This window comes from Bos indicus x Bos taurus, chromosome 14 (assembly GCF_003369695.1).
Source record: "Bos indicus x Bos taurus breed Angus x Brahman F1 hybrid chromosome 14, Bos_hybrid_MaternalHap_v2.0, whole genome shotgun sequence".
NCBI classification, from domain to species: Eukaryota; Metazoa; Chordata; class Mammalia; order Artiodactyla; family Bovidae; genus Bos; species Bos indicus x Bos taurus.
The window spans coordinates 32,396,474-32,413,213 of NC_040089.1; the positions used below are offsets into that span (position 1 = coordinate 32,396,474).

General features: G+C 38.6%; 1 protein-coding gene across 2 annotated transcripts in view; it reads left to right on the forward strand.

Moving 5' to 3' along the window:
* PREX2 (phosphatidylinositol-3,4,5-trisphosphate dependent Rac exchange factor 2) overlaps nt 1-16,740 on the forward strand; it is a 302,468-nt gene that overhangs the window by 126,744 nt on the left and 158,984 nt on the right. For both annotated transcript variants that reach the window (XM_027561133.1, XM_027561132.1), the window contains exons 15-18: nt 4,694-4,766; nt 7,230-7,372; nt 7,529-7,621; nt 11,412-11,560. In XM_027561133.1, the coding sequence (XP_027416934.1) occupies nt 4,694-4,766; nt 7,230-7,372; nt 7,529-7,621; nt 11,412-11,560 (458 nt within the window). The remainder of the gene's footprint in view (nt 1-4,693; nt 4,767-7,229; nt 7,373-7,528; nt 7,622-11,411; nt 11,561-16,740) is intronic.

Sequence of the window (16,740 nt, forward strand, 5' to 3'; positions counted from 1 at the left end):
TTCACAATACTAAGTGTAATTTGAATATCACTAAAGAAAAGTGTGTATATGTACTAAAGTTTCTCATGTTTTGTTTACAGATTTTTTTAAGGTATCTAATGTTTAGTCCTAGCAAGTTATTCTAGTCACCTTGTGCCGTCTTCTCTGTTAGATGATAATTGTATCTTGATATTATCAGCTTTGGTATCCATCTGCACACATTGTAAATAAGAAAGTGCAGAATTTATTGTGATTGTCACTCTGCTTCTCAGAGTGTGGGAGCTGACAGCTGGTACTGAGAAAATGTTATTTGCAACTCAAGGCATCCAGCCCATTATAATATATATTCAAATATAAATTTATTTAGATGTTTTATCATACTAGATTAACTAATAAATAATCAAATGTTTTCCACGGGTTAAAGGAAAGGCCAAGAAAACTGATATTTGCTTTGACAGAACTTACTATTTTGGAGAAGGGAATATGGCTTGGTTGAAATGCTGTCATTACATTTGGATATTTGAGTCAAGTTAGTTTTTTGTTATTGAAGAAAATCATCTACATCTTTTGTTACAAGTGAATAATAGTATTTGATGCTCAGTCATGGAAATGTTTATTTTTGCCTTAAATATAAATGTTTAATTCGTATTTGATTTATCTGTGCACATACTTCTTGAAATTTTTATTATTTAATATTAACTTCTAGACTATCCAGGAATACCTGGTTTTACATTTAGTATTTAGATTTATTTTATTGAGAAATTAAGATCTTAAAGCAAACAGTTCTTTTTTAGATAAAACCCAAATTCCAGTGTTCAATGGGTTTACTAGTGTGAAAACCATTTATAATATGTTGATCAGTGCATGTCATTGGGATTGGTTCTATGTTTGGTAATAGAGTTGAAATTTCACATAGAAATTATACTGTTACAGAATTCACATGAATTCTTCTACGTTGATTATGTGAGAAAACTGAAGAAAGTTTTTTTTTTTTTTTTTGAAGCAAAGGCTAATACTGAATAAATATTTAGAGTTCTGACAAAGGAAGTCAGTCATCAACTTTTTTTTTTTCCTTTTTGGCACTTTTACTTTCCAAATATGAACATTAAAAGACTAAAAGAAGTTGCTCAAAACCCAGACCAAGTTGCAATTCTCTTTTACTTCAGGTTTTCTTTCTGGTCTGTTATGGCAGTGACTGTAGAAATGCTTGTGCATAGTAGAATTGAAATTGAAATGGACTAGGATACAGGTAATCTGGTCTGATGACAGCTTTGCTGTTAAGCAGTTATGCAAACTTGCGTGAGTCACTCAGTCTGTCTAGATTTTATCTTCACAACTGTTTCCTGCTTACTGGAATAACTATATATATCAGCTCTTCTCCATCACTTAGGAGAAGGAAATGGCAACCCACTCCAGTGTTCTTGCCTGGAGAATCCCAGGGACGGGGGAGCCTGGTGGGCTGTTGTCTATGGAGGTTGCACAGAGTCAGACACAACTAAAGTGACTTAGCAGCAGCTCCATCACTTAAGCTTTATGATTCTGATAGTGTAAAACTTGCATATATGTAAGTATCAGACATAATTAACTCTAGCTTTAGATTAGGACAACATGGGCTGGCTTTGAGGAGAAAGGTATGGTAATGGAATGATAAGAGAATGGTAAATTAAAGTTCTTAAGCTAAAATGAACAAGAGATTTTATTTTAAAGGAAGAGTCTCTTTCCACCAAGGCCGTCAGTTGAATAATAAGTGTATACTTTTGGTGATTATTAAAACAAGCTTTTACTGTGAATTTAACATTTAAGCAGGTGCTTTGGTGATTAAAATAAAAGAAGCCAACAAAACAGAAAGCAGACATGGTTCCTGCCTTCAAGGGACTGTTAGTCAGTTGGGCGGATTTTTATACTTCCTCTAAGGCTCTGCTTCAGCATCATCTCCCCCAGTAAACTGTGCTGGATCCTCCAGACTTGGCTCAGCATCTTCCTCTGTGGTCCCAGTTCCCTGGATGTATCTGTCTTAGATAATCCCACTTTATATTGAAACTGTCCCCGTGATTCTTAGGGTGGGGGCTGGTTAACTTATGTGCCAGCACCTAGTATAACACCTGTTTGGGGGTATTGACTAAATTGGATGACGGTGGCATCACTGACTCAATGGACATGAGTTTGAGCAAACTCCGGGAGAGAGCGAAGGACAGGGAAACCTGGCATGCTTCAGTCCGTGGGGTAGCAAAGAGGTGGACACATCTTAGTGACTGAACAACAAAACAACAACTTATATATTTTAAGTGACTCGGTTCTTCAGATTTCAATTATGAGGGCAGGGAAGTGTTTTGTGTTTGAGTGTTTTACTCTGTTACTTCTAGCACTTAGCACACTGTGTAGCAAAAAAAAAATCTTTTGTGTGAATGTATGGACATTACTAACAGATTTTGAAAAGAGTACAGATGCATTGTCTAAAGATACAGATTGTAATTCTCGTGATCATTGACAGGAGGATTAGGGAGGGTAGAGTTGTTATAGCATAAGGTGGTACTTGTGTTGATCCTTGATAGACTGATAGGTAGAATTTAAGGCACTGAGTGGAGTGAATGATTCCATGAATGAGAACGAGGATGGAAATAAACAAAAGGGAGTCCTGCCAACAGTCTGGAAGCCAAATTGATGACAGCAAAGGTGACCTAACCTTTGGAAAATAGGTCTGGAGGGGTATAATGAAGTCAGGGTTATGGGAGGCATGCAAAGCCCAACACAGAATGTTGATACTTTATGATTATAAAAAATGAGAGTTAGTTTAAAGTTTTGGTACATGGTATTCCTGTGTGTGTGCAGGCTTAGTCCCTTCAGTCCTGTCTGACTCTGTACGATCCTGAGGACGATAGCCCTCCAGGCTTCTCTGTCCCTGGAATTCTCTAGGCAAGAATACTAGAGTGGGTTGCCCTGCCCTGCTCCAGGGGATCTTTCCTGCATCTCTTAATGTCTCCTGCATTGGCCGGCAGGTGCTTTACCACTAGCGCCACCTGAGAAGCCTAGTATTCCTGTGTAAGAGTTTAATTCTAAGGACTTTCCTAGACTTTGCCTTCCAATGCAGTGGGTACAGGGTCAATCCCTGATCCGGGAGCTAATATCCCACATCCTTGTGGCCAAAAACCCAAAACATAGAACAGAAACAATATTGTAACAATATTGAATTTAAAAATGGGCCATACCAGAAAAAGGTCTTTAAAAAAACCAAAGAAAATTTAATTCTATAATGGCAATATTAGAGAAAGTACAGGAGTACAATATTAGAGACAGTACAGGAAAAGAATTATGGCAATTTAGAAGTAAGATGAAGAAACACTGGATTAGGGTGCTGACATAGGAATGAAATAGAAGCCAGAGAGAAGAAAGGATGGATTTGGTAGAGTATTGTTGTTGTTCAGGCACTCAGTAGCTCAGTCATGTCTGACTCTTTGTGACCGCATGGACTGCAGCATGCCAGGCTTTCCTGTCCTTCACTATCTCCCAGAGTTTGCTCAAATTCATGTCTATTGAGTCGATGATGCCATCCACCCATCTTATCCTCTGTCTCCCTCTTCTCCTCCTGCCCTCAGTCTTTCCCAGAAGAGTATTGTACCTAAGAGCTAAAAGATAGGGCTAGAAAAAAATGAGATAATATGTAAGAAAGCACTTCTTAAACTGTAAAACATACAACTGTAAGGTTATATAGACACAGATACAACAGATATATACATATATACATACATATTCATATACATAGTCCTGTTGGTATCTAGGAGATATTGGTCACAGGACCCTTGCAGGTACCAAAATCCACAGATGCTCAAGCCCCTTGTATAAAATGCATTTGCATATAATCTCCCATATCTTTTAATCAACCTTAAGATTACTTTTAATACCTGATGAAATGTAAATGCTATATAAATAGTCACTGATGCTGCAAATTCTAGTATTACATTTTGGAACTTTCTGTTTGTTTTTTTTTTCCTCTGACTAGTTTTGATCCGTGGTTGGTTGAATTCTCAGATGCTGAAGCCGTGTTATAGAGGGAAGAGTGTATATAAATTCATACTTGAATGAATAAAATAGATGTTTTCTAGATAAAAATCATCACAAAAGGTTGCATTAGGCTTTCTTTTGGGGATCAGTTATGTGAGCTAATTTTTATTTTTTCTGGCACGAGAGTGAAAGAGAAGCTTGCATTTGCTGACTCCCCTGAACAACATACTCTTAGGGTCTTACAAGTCACACTAGATTAATAGGTTTCTTTGGAGGCACTTAAAGAGCAAGGCCATTTGGTGGGAGGTGATAGAAGAGATGATGCATAATGACTTTTACTTAGCAAGCTTTATTTAGTGAGTTTTCAACTATAGGATATTTCTTTGATGCATAATTAGGATATATGATCAAAGAAATAAGGCATCATTTGTGGTAGCAATAAATTGTAGTTACTCATGTATTTTCATTTTTAATCAAGCATAATTTTTCTCAAGAAATAGTAAATCTTTGTTTTTAATGTCAAAAGAAGATATTTTCATAATCAAAGGAATGTTTGATAACAATTAAATGCATTGTCAGTGGGCTTCTGAAAGCAACATCAGCCGTAATGTATGAATGGCTTTGTCAGGACAGTGCTGAGAATGTCAAATGTGGTTTCAATGCAGCAGAATCTTCGGTCGCCTGTTAACTTGTACAGGGCTTTTGTGGTTGACAGGGGGATTGCCGCAGCAGAGAAGAGGCGATGATATTTGGCATTGGGCTCTGTGACAATGGATTTATGCACCATGGTAAGCATATTTATTCTGGAAGCTTCCAGATGTATTTCACTGTTTTGTTTTCTCAAGACATTGGGAGTCTCTCAGTGGCCAGGGAAGTCCTCTAAAGATGAACCAGCAAGATTGTCTGGGTCTTGCCACATGTCCCTGTTGGGGCACCATGTCTGCAAGCAGTGTCTCCACAAGTATTATCTATAAGTTGCCATGACATTTTTCTGTTTTTCTAGACTGGTTCTGAAAAAGCAAGAGCTTGAACTAGAAGTTAAAAAAAACAGCTCATGTATCTCTTTGAAACTATTCTAAGTCAGACCCATGGGTTTCTTTTTTTTTTTTTTAATGCCAGTATATATTAAAATGATTAAATGAGAGCCTATATAATTGCATATTTATAGTGATTTTTTAAGAAAATACTTTCAAAATTAGAGAACAAAATTATAAATTTCTGGAAAAAAGTTTCTTTTTGACTACTAATTAAAGATTGAATTCCTTTCTTGTTTGTTGACTTCATTTCTCTTAAATTTATAAAAGTAATGAGACTTAGTTTTCCCTCTCTATTCATACGATCTTATAGATTCCATAAACGCGAACCATCGCTTTCCATTGTTAATAATATTTGCTTATGTGCTTATTTGATAGCTCTTGTGCCTATTGGCCAATTATATTCAGAAATTACTTTTTCTGAAGCAATAAGAACAGAAAAGTAGCAGTGATTTTGAAAGCCTCTTTGATTATCATTTGTTCCTTTGGGACTTCCATTACATCCCAGTGTCTCTGGACCACAGGAAATACTGGTCTTTGAAAAGCCAATTATTGAATGGAAGGAATGACATCATTATATGGAATTAAAACTATAATATCAAGCTGAAAACCTTCAAAGATTTTGATGATTTTTCTCTTTAAAGCATCAGCAAGCATCAATTTAATCTAAATATTTATTTTAAAATATTGGGTTGCAGTAAAGTTTTTCCCTATGGAAGTCTCTGTCAGTAAAGGCACAGCCAGTTGGGCTCATGCCTGGCCTTATGGATGTTTTCTCTCCCTGCCTTTAGACTGACTGTTTGGTGGAGGAAAACAGCAGTAGCAGAAACACCATGTGAGTTTGGGGAATAAAGCAGGTCATGTCGGCAAGGCCTACCTGTGTGAGTGCTTCAGTCCTGTCCGACTCTTGCAGCCCTATGGGCTGCAGCCCACCAGGCTCCCCTGTCCAGGCAAGAATACTGGAGTGGGTTGCCATGCCCTCCTCTATGTGATCTTCCCGACCCAGGGATCAAACCTGCATCCCTTATGTCTCCCACATCAGCAGGCGGGTTCTTTACCACTAGCGCCACCTGGGAAGCCCTAGGCAAGGCTTACCTCGATCTCAATTATATTCTCCTTCCTATTGTCAGCTACAAAAGGCTTGTGTTGCCTTTAATTTGTGGTTGGTAGTTTCATTCGTTAAATTTATGTTGCCAGCAGTTTTCCATTTAAAGGTCAATCCATACATATAACTGATCAACAGTTATGATTTGAAACTCCATTAGAAACAAAGGAGCTATCTTTTTTTTTTTTTTGCCTACTGTATGCCAAATTATTTACATTTGTTACATTTTAGTTTTGTCCAACATTATGAAGAAGATTTTATTGCCCACATATTATCGATGAGGAAACTGAAGTTCAAGGAGTTTAAGTAACTTCCCCAGTATTGCTTCCAGAATAAGAATATAAGAATAGATAAGTAGAAAGAAGATTTCTCTTTTAAGACACTTTGACAGCTGTCAGGATCTCACTGAGAACAAATTCTTTCTATCAGTATGTAGCCTTATTTTTAAAAAAGGCTAACAAAACTTATACCTTATATCATTAGAGCATGTCAGGCAGCTTGGGACTTTGGGGGAAAATGTTAGTATTCAGATAAAAGGGAAAAACTGACCTTTGCAGAAATAAGGTTATTTGAGAACAGTGTTTTTATGCACATGACTAGGAATTGGTGGAAACTAAAATCACATTTCACCCAGAAGGCAGATTCTGGTTTGAAGTGTTAGAACAAAAGCAACTGCGATGAGAATTGCTCACACACATAAAGGCTACATTTAACCCATTTGAATTTTCCCATAATTGTGCAGGATATTAAAAACAGAAATGTTTTTGTCTTTTACTTAAAACGTTTACTGCAAATTCAAAACCCTGTAGGATTCTATGTTTTGAATTGCATGCATTTTTAAAATTCAATATAATCTTTTGAAAGTAAAAGTTGGATTTTAATCTGGAAGGCAGCAGATTTGGTTAAGTCAAAAAACTTTATCATGAAAAAAAAATACTACTTATCTTTAAAAATTCAGTCTTTTAGGTAACAGTAATTGAAGGAAACATCAGCTTGAAATTATGGAAATTAAAAAGTATCGTTGGGATATTTGTGAATGTAACTTGTTCCAGGCTGGAGGTCTGTCAGTATGGAAAATGAGGTTGATTTGGGCTCGCTCTCTATTTCCATAGTGCTTGAGAAAAGTGAATTCAAAGACGAACCTCTACTTTTCCGTTTTTTTGCGGATGAGGAAATGGAAGGGTCAAATATGAAACATCGGCTGATGAAACATGATTTAAAAGTTGTGGAAAATGTTATAGCTAAATCCTTATTGGTAAGTTTATTACTATGCTGTGCAGATTTTCTTCTTCATTAGACATTGATAGATTACATAAACATGTTTGGTGATACAATGTATCATTTCAATCTGTTTGATTTGTAATTTTTTTCATAGTTGTTTTGTTAGTCATGTTAATATTTTACATTTCAGATTAAATCCAATGAAGGCAGCTATGGTTTTGGATTAGAAGACAAAAATAAAGTTCCAATAATAAAGTTGGTGGAAAAGGGGTCTAATGCTGAGGTAATGTAAATTAGTGTTTTTATTTAAACTTTTTGTCTGTGACATACACATTTAAAAGTTTTTTAAAAAACTGAAATCAGCCTTCAAGTATCTTTATTGAAAATAATGACTCTGAATAATCTTATTCTGAGGTTTTTTGTAATACTGTTAGGATTTGTGAAAGAGGGTGTCTGAGTACCTAAGGAGAGTGGGGGAGGTATTGTAAAGATGTACAGCTTCAACTTGACCTTGTAGGAGTCCAAGCGGTTTAGTCCATGTCTGATTCTAGTCTGCAACCTGGTGGAGACTGTATAGGGTGGGACTGTTATGCATGTTACATGATTCTTCCACTGAATCAAGAGCTGTGTTTTCTATTTCCCTATCACTTAAATTTTTTTATTGTGGTAAAAGGCACATAATATAAAACATACTATTTTAAACATATTTAACTGTACAGTTCATTGGCACTAAGCACATTCACATCGTTGTGCAACTCTCACCATCATCCAGCTCTCAAAAATTTTCACTTCATAAACTGAAACTCTGTCCCCATTAAATCATAGCTGCCCATTTTTTCTCCTCCCCCGTCCCAGCCCCTTGTGCCTGGGATCTGCCAGTGGACTTTCTGACTCTATGAATTTGACTATTCTAGGTACCTCGTGTAAGTGGAATCAAACAGTATTTGTCTGCACCCAGTGTATATTGGAATGCATTTTTAAGCTTAGCTTAATATATGTCCTACAAACAGATGGCACTTTCTTTCCACCCCCCCCCCCCATGCTATACAGTAGGTTCTCATTAGGTATCTGTTTTATACATTAGGTAGTATGTGTATCTGCTAAGATCATGGCATCCAGCTCCCTTGTGTGTGTGTGTGTGTGTGTGTTAGTCACTCAGTGTTGCCCAACTCTTTGCTACAGACCCCATGGACGGTAGCCCACCAGGCTCCTCTGTCCAGCCCCATTAGTGCATGGCAAACAGAAGAGGAAAAGGTAGAAGTGTGACAGACTTCCTCTTCTTGGGCTCCAAAATCACTGTGGATGGTGACTGCAGCCATGCATGAAATCAGAAGGCCATTGCTTCTCAGCAGGAAAGCAATGACAAGCCTAGACTGTTTTGAAAAGCAGAGATGTTACTCTGCTGACAAAGGTCTGTATAGTCAAGGCCATGGTCTTCCCAGTGGTCATGTATGGTTGTGAGAGCCGGACTGTGAAGAAGGCAGAACGCCAAAGATTTGATACCTTTGAAATGTGGTGCTGGAGAAGACTCCTGAAAGTCCCTTGAACAGCAAGGAGATCAAACCAGCCAATCTTAATGGAGATCAACCCTGAATATTCACTGGAAGGACTGATGCTGAAGCTGAAACTCCAGTAGTCTGGTCATCTGATGCGAACAGATGACTCATCGGAAAAGTCCCTGATGATGGGAAAGACTGAGAGCAGAAGGAGAAGAGGGTGTCAGAGGATGAGATGACTGGATGGCATCACCAGTGCGAAGAACATGAACTTGAGCAAACTCCAGGAGATGGTAAGGAACAGGGAAGCCTGGTGTGCTGCAGTCCATTGGGTCACAAAGAACTGGACATGACTGGGTGACTTAACAACAACATCAACAGTGTGTGTGTGTGTGTGTGTGTGTGTGTGTGTGTGTGTGTATGAAAGAAAAAGAAAGTGAAATCACTCAGTTGTATCCGACTCTTTGTGACCCCATGGACTGTAGCCTACCAGGCTCCTCCATCCATGGGATTCTCCAGGCAAGAGTACTGGAGTGGATTGCCATTTCCTTCTCCAGGGGATCTTCCTGACCCAGAGATCAAACCCGGGTCTTCCATATTGCAACCAGATGCTTTACCGTCTGAGCCACCAGGGAAGCGCCCCCCTCCCCATATATGTGTGTGTGTGTGTGTGTGTGAATCATAATCCTATCATTTTTGGTTATCTTATTTAAATACAATTTCCATCAGTAAAGCACATGCTTTGATTGATTTTCTCATTGGGTTAATGCTGATTAATGTACTCTCACCTCACCAGACTTTTAAACAGAGGAATCTCCCAATCATTCATCCATTCACTCCTTCAGGAATATTTATTTAGTACCCGTTATGTGATTGGCAGCATTCTAGGCTCTGGGAATACAGCAGTGAAGGAAATAGACAAAATTCTCTGCCCTCATGAAACATGCATTGTAATGTTCTGTCCCAAGTATATTGGGTTTAAAGTGTTCCTACCTTTGTCTGCCTTGTAAAATGCTTACTCCTCAAGAAAATGTTTCTCAGTATATAAATTTTTAATAAGGAATGTGAGAATGAGTAAAGCATGGCTTTTAACTTTGAACCTATTTAAAGTCAGTAGCCAGCTATCACTCATTCTAGCTGCTGATGCCCAAGGTCTCTGCTTTTGTCAGCCTCATGAAAGACACAGCTTTCTGTTGTTTGGTCACTCAGTCCTGTCCTACTCTTTGCGACCCCATGGACTGTAGCCCACCAGGCTCCTCCGTTCATGGGATTTTCCAGGCAAGAATATTGAAGCAGAATGCCATTTCCTTCTCCAGGGGATTGTCCTGACCCAGAGATCAAACTTGAGTCTTTTGGGTCTCCTGCATTGGTAGACCAGTTCTTTCTGCTGAGCCACCAGGGAAGCCTGCTGAAAGCTTTATGTATAGCTATTAATGTCAGAGAAAATAAATCTGCTCAGGTCATACCCTGTTAGTGGGCCTGGCCAACAAATAACTTTTTTTGTTAATTTTCTATGATGAGGAAATGTTTCCCCATTTTCAGATGATGTTCTTGGAGTGCAGGTTCACCCGACTCTGCCACCAATAAAATGCCCTCTGCCAGGTTTTCATCCTTTAGCTAGTAATCAGCATATACTATAGTTTACAGGCAGTGTGCATGTGTGTGTGCGTGCCTGCTGCTGCTGCTAAGTCGTTTCAGTAGTGTCCGACTCTGTGCGACCCCATAGACAGCAGCCCACCAGGCTCCCCCGTCCCTGGGATTCTCCAGGCAAGAACACTGGAGTGGGTTGCTTAATCGTTTCTATTTGTGAACCCATGGACTGTAGCCCGCCAGGCTCCTCTGTCCATGGGATTTCCCAGGCAGAAATACTGGAGTGGGTTGCCATTTCTTCCTCCAGAGTATCTTCCTGACCCAGGTATGCAACCTGAGTCTCCTGAGTCCCTTGCACTGGCGGGTGGATTCTTTACCCCTGAGCCACCCCATTTTTTCCCTTTTAGGCAGTAGAGTTAGTTAAGAAGATTGACCTGGTTGGCATGCAGAGATAATGTCTTCCTTGTTATCCTTCCAACGTCTTGTGATCCATGCCTGTTGGAGTTCTTCCTTGGATTCCAGGCATTTCTCTCTCCTGCCCTGCAGACACCTATGCTGTGTCAGGCTAGAGATGCATATTTGGTTGTCATCCATGTCTGTATAGAGGTTGTAACTCTCTGAGTTAATTGGATATAGATGGAAAACACAGGAAAAACAATTAACCTGAGGTTTGACTGTAGTTAAAAGGATGAAGTAAGAAGAACTATTAAAGATAACAGAAAAGAAGGGTCACAGGTGAAGTACAATGTTAAGTCCTAGAAGGAGGGAGAATTTCAGTAGAGACGGGTGATCCAATGAAAAACTGAATCAAAGGGAGTAACTGTTATTTCTTCCACAGTTCTGTACTATGACGTTGTATAAAAACATTGCAGATGTGTTAAAATGTCAGAAATCACTAAGTTCTAGACCTTTTCAGATTCTAATTCTGTGAAAAAGTAGGTTTCTTATTAAAATTTTTTTTTTTTTTTTTTGCTATTTCTCTCCTAGATGGCTGGCATGGAAGTTGGGAAAAAGATTTTTGCGATTAATGGTGACCTAGTTTTTATGAGACCTTTCAATGAAGTGGATTGCTTCCTGAAATCATGCTTAAATAGCAGAAAACCTCTAAGAGTTCTCGTGAGCACAAAGCCAAGGGAGTAAGTTGTATAGTTTATACAGTGTTTGAAACATTAGACATTAGCGAGTAAAATAGAAAAGTTAGCAAAACCAGTGTCTGAAATTAAGCATCTCACTGCTTGCACATTTGCACCTCACCAACATCACTGATACTGGTCTTTAGATGATGGAAAAGTTACGTTGCTTATGATGGTTAAGCTACTTTATGTTGCTACTTAAAGCAGGTTAGTTTCAGCAGAAATAATATTTTCTTTTTGTTACCCTAATTTTTCTTGTTTGGGTTGGGTTGAGCTTGATTACCAGTAGGAAAACCAGCAGGACACTTGGTAATGGAAACTTTATTCCCTCATGCTCCCTAAATCCAAGGATTTCAGGGACTATGAACGGATGAGACACCCTGTGTTGAAACACACAATTTGTTGTTGTTCAGTTGCTCACGTAGTCAGCTATTCATGTCCCGTCCTTGGCTACCCTGTGGACTGTAGCCCACCAGGCTCCCCTGTTCTTCACAAACTCCTGGTGCTGGGTCTTTTCCAATCAGTGAGCTCTTTGTGTCAGGTCCACAAGGGGATACACATAATTACATCTTTATAGAATGGGAGCATGATTAATGATCTGGGGGCTTTTTGAAAAAAAATTAATAAGATATTATGGATATACTTGGGAAACATTGGCTTTTGGTCTGAAAACCATCAATGATCTAGTGTCCCTGAATCAGATTTCCATGAACCAATTAATCAAGAGAATGTATATAAAGTACTTAGCATAATGTCTTAACATGTTTATATTCATATTTCTCTTTAAATTATATTATTTATCCATATTTCTCTTTGAATTATATTATTTTTCTATAGTAATAAGCAACTTCATTAATTTTAAGATAAATGAAGATTACCACTTCAGAAGCAAAAGAGTTTATTTTAACTACTTATGAAAATATTCTAAGTATATATGGTATAGTATCTTCCCTACCTTGATATGTATTTTCAGCAATAGCTGAATCCATCATTTATCTTAGGAGTTGAAGTGCAATGTAATGGGCTAGTTCTGCAGTGTCATCCAGGTAGAGGCTCTAGCTTCTACCCATGGCTTACCAGGGGGTCTGAAGGAGTGAGCACGACTCATCAAGGTTAGTAATTTAGGAAGACTTTGAGACAGAGGGCAGCAGATAACCATAATAATGTCTTTTCCCTAAGACTAATTAAGGTGTTTTGTTGTCTTTGTGACCATGACCGGCTTTTAGCCCACCTAGCTCCTCTGTCCATGGGATTTCCCAGACAAGAATATTGGAGTAGGTTGCCATTTCCTTCTTCAGGGGTCTTCCTGACCCAGGGGTTAAACCCAAGTCTTCTGCCTTGGCATGCAGATTCTTTACCACTGAGCCACCAGGGAAGCCCAATTATGATCTATTACTTCCCTTTTATCCAATCCTATCTAAGATGAAGCTTACCTAGTTGCCTACCTCTGAATTTCAGTTCAGTCCCTCAGTTGTATCTGACTCTTTGCAATCCCATGGACTGTAGCATGCCAGGCTTCCCTGTCTATCACCATCCCCAGAGCTTGCTTAAACTTAAGTCCATGGAGTCGGTGATACCATCCAACCATCTCATCCTCTGTCATTCCCTTCTCCTGCCTTCAGTCTTTCCCAACATCAGGGTCTTTTCCAGAGAGTCATTTCTTCACATCAGGTGGCCAAAGTATTGGAGCTTCAGCTTCAGCAGCAGTCCTTCCAATGAATATTCAGGACTGATTTCCTTTAGGGTGGACTGGATTGATTTCCTTGCTCTCCAAGGGACTCTCAAGAGTCTTCTCCAACACCACAGTTCAAAAGCTTCAGTTCTTCAGTGCTCAGCTTAAAGGTCCAAGTTTCACATCCATACGTGCTACTGGAAAAACCATAGCTTTGATTAGATGGACCTTTGTCAGCAAAGTAATGTCTCTGCTTTTTAATATGTTGTCTAGGTTGGTCATAGCTTTCCTTCCAAGGAGCAAGTGCCTTTTAATTTCATGGCTGCAGTCATCATCTGCAGTGATTTTGGAGCTCAAAAAAATAAAGTCTGTCACTGTTTGCATTGTTTCCCCATCTAATTGCCATGAAGTGACGGGACTGGATGCCATGACCTTAGTTTTCTGAATGTTGAGCTTTAAGCCAACTTTTTCACTCTCCTCTTTCACTTTTTCACTTTCATCAAGAGGCTCTTTAGTTCTTTTTCACTTTCTACCATAAGGGTGGTGTCATCTGTATATCTGAGGTTTTTGATATTTCTCCTGGCAATCTTGATTCCAGCTTGTGCTTCATCCAGTCCAGCATTTCATGTGATATACTCTGCATGGGCATTTAAAAGGAAAAGGACAGGCTGGAAAAGGATTAGGCAGTAGGATTCCAGAGCAATTATTAGTAAACTAAAGGCTGTCACCATGGTTCCTTGCCCTCTGATTTAACCTTGTAAATACTTTTCACTGATCATAGACATCTCAATTCAGAGGACTGGGAAGTCATCCACTTCAATACTGAATAGAAAGAGGCAAATCCTTAGTCTTAGAATTAGTTGCTAGATGAGCAGGGTTGAACCTGGGTGTTCTGATGCTTCCTTCCATGTCTGCTGCACCATATCTGAAACCCTGTATTTCTGGTCCAGATTCAAGGCTCTTTCACCACTTGCTTGTTAATTGTGTTGTTTCAGTATCCTTATCCATAAAAAAATGGGGACTGTAAGAGTGTTACAGAGGTGCTAAGAACTTAAATGAATCTAGGTTTGTAAAGAACCTAGTCATGTGTTCAGCACGTAGTATGTCCTCCAGTGATGTTATCTGTGATGCTTATCTGTTCTTTTATTTCATTTTTCCCCCACTGCTTCTTTATTACATGAAAAGTAAGTTTCACATTGTATTTCAAGACTGTTTTGAGAATTGTTGTTGTTCAGTCGCTAAGTCATGTCCAGCTCTTTGTGACCCCATGGACTTCAGGACGCCAGGCTTCCCTGTCCTTTACTATATCCTGGACTTTGCTCAAACTCATGTCTGTTGAGTCAGTGATACTATATGGAATACTCAAGTTTTTCCTTTTTATTTTTAATCTGTCTTAAATATTGTAACCTTTCCTTTATGCCCTTATTCTAACATATGATTCCTGTCAATCATTCTCATATTTTCTTACAATGGCCACTTATAATTTATGTAGTAAAAAGGCAAAAAATGACAGGCAAATACAACAGAATTTTTCTTTTGAACCCATCTGTAGTTTACACATTGATTATATCAAGGAATTTTTCAAAAGGCTTTGTAGCAGATAATTTAGTGCACTCATTTTCTACAGGAAATGAGCATTCCTCTTGTATAAATTTAATCCTTCATTTAATAGTATAGTGGTCCGAGCAGGGAAACATATTTTCCAAAGGTCATTTTATGAAGAGAATTACAGTGTTATGAACAAAATGCATCTCACAGTGTTCTGTACAAATTTTGTTAAAAATGTAATAATCTTGAAGATTAGAGCAAAGTCAACCTCGAATAGCAATATAAGGATAGACTTTACTCATAAAGAGTTTTGAGAGTCCATTATGAATTTTTCACAGTTCAAAAGCACCAATAATTCACCATGGCCAGAAAGGTCCAAGTTATTTTAGTGTGAGTCCTAAGTCACTTCGGTCATGTCTAACTCTTTGTCACCCTATAAACTGTAGCTCGACAGCCTCCTCTGTCCATGAAATTCTCCAGTCAAGAATACTGGAGTGGGTTGCCATTTCCTTCTCCAGAGGATCTTCCTGACCCAGGGATCAAACCTGCATTGCTTATGTCTGTTGCAGTGGCAGGTGGGTTCTTTACTGCTAGTGCCACCCGGGAAGCCCATTTCAGCAAAAGTGAACCCTCATTCAAGAACTCTCATTCTCTTATTCATAGAGAAGCCTAAGCTACCTCTATTTTTTATTTCATGCTCAGAAGATGTGTTTATTCCCTTTTCTTTTCCTTAGTCAATCTTCCATCTTCCAGTGTACCTTTGACAGACCCTAGGAGCAAGGTGTTGTAAAAGAAGCAGATATAGCCTTATATAGCAAAGTGTTTAATTAAGGATAAAGGATAAATTTATTCCATAAGCTCAGTGCCACCAATATACAGATCACTTCATAGTGTGTAACCTAATTTATATAACATTTTCAGGGCTTCCCTGGTGGCTCAGATGATAAAGAATCTGCCTATAACTCGGGAAACCTGGATTTGATTCCTGGGTCAGGAAATCCCCTGGAGAAGGGAATGGCTACCCACTCCAATATTCTTGCCTGGAGAATTCCATGGACAAAGGATTCTTTAAATTCTATAATAACACTTTCAGGCTGCCCTAAAACTGATAGTTTGCATTTCTGTCACAGATTGCCAGAATGCCTGCCAGGGTTATATTTGAAATTATAGGGCCAGCCTCTGCCTTCAAGTCTAAGTGCAGCGTGTATCTTTCTGAAGTTTTCTAGACGCAGCATTGCTCACACAGCTCCCCCAGCTCTTTCATAAACAGTGAGTAAGTGCTGCTCTACCTAACTTCAGACTGTCTCATGTTCCTTTGAAATGCTGCCAGCTTTTATTTCATGATTCATTCATCATCTTTTGGAAAACACTTTTGTTTTTGGGGCATCAAGTGCCATTCATCAACATTTATTACATGGTATTCATTTGTCTTTGCTCTCTCTGGAAATTTATTTAGACTCATTTTTGTTGTTATGATGTTGTGTCTTATCTCGAGTTTGCTGCTTTTCATTGTTGCTCTCTGATTTCTGCCTTCCTTCCTTGGAGTAGCTTGTTTATTAATGCCAGTTTATTACTCCCTCCCTGGTTTGCCATGATGGCTGACTCAAGATCTCCATCTCTTCCTCTTCATTTCCATGTGGGCTCATTAAAAAATACGGCTTTTCTTATTCAGATTTACCTTTTGATGTGTTATCCTTTTGAAATTCCACTGAATGAACACTAAAGTTAATCATATTCTTAAATAAATGATTTTGATACTGTGTTTGACAGGTCTATTCTTTAAAACCAGCTCTTTGTTGTTGCTCTTTGCTGAAGTTCCCAACAGGTAGAAATGGATGAACCTTGTGTTTCTTTTATGTTAATTTTAAAAGTGAGACTTTGCAAAGTGCACCAAAGGCTTTGTCAGAGTAAACTAGGGAGAGATGCTTCCATTGTACTAAGTACTTGCGCAGTTCATAGCATG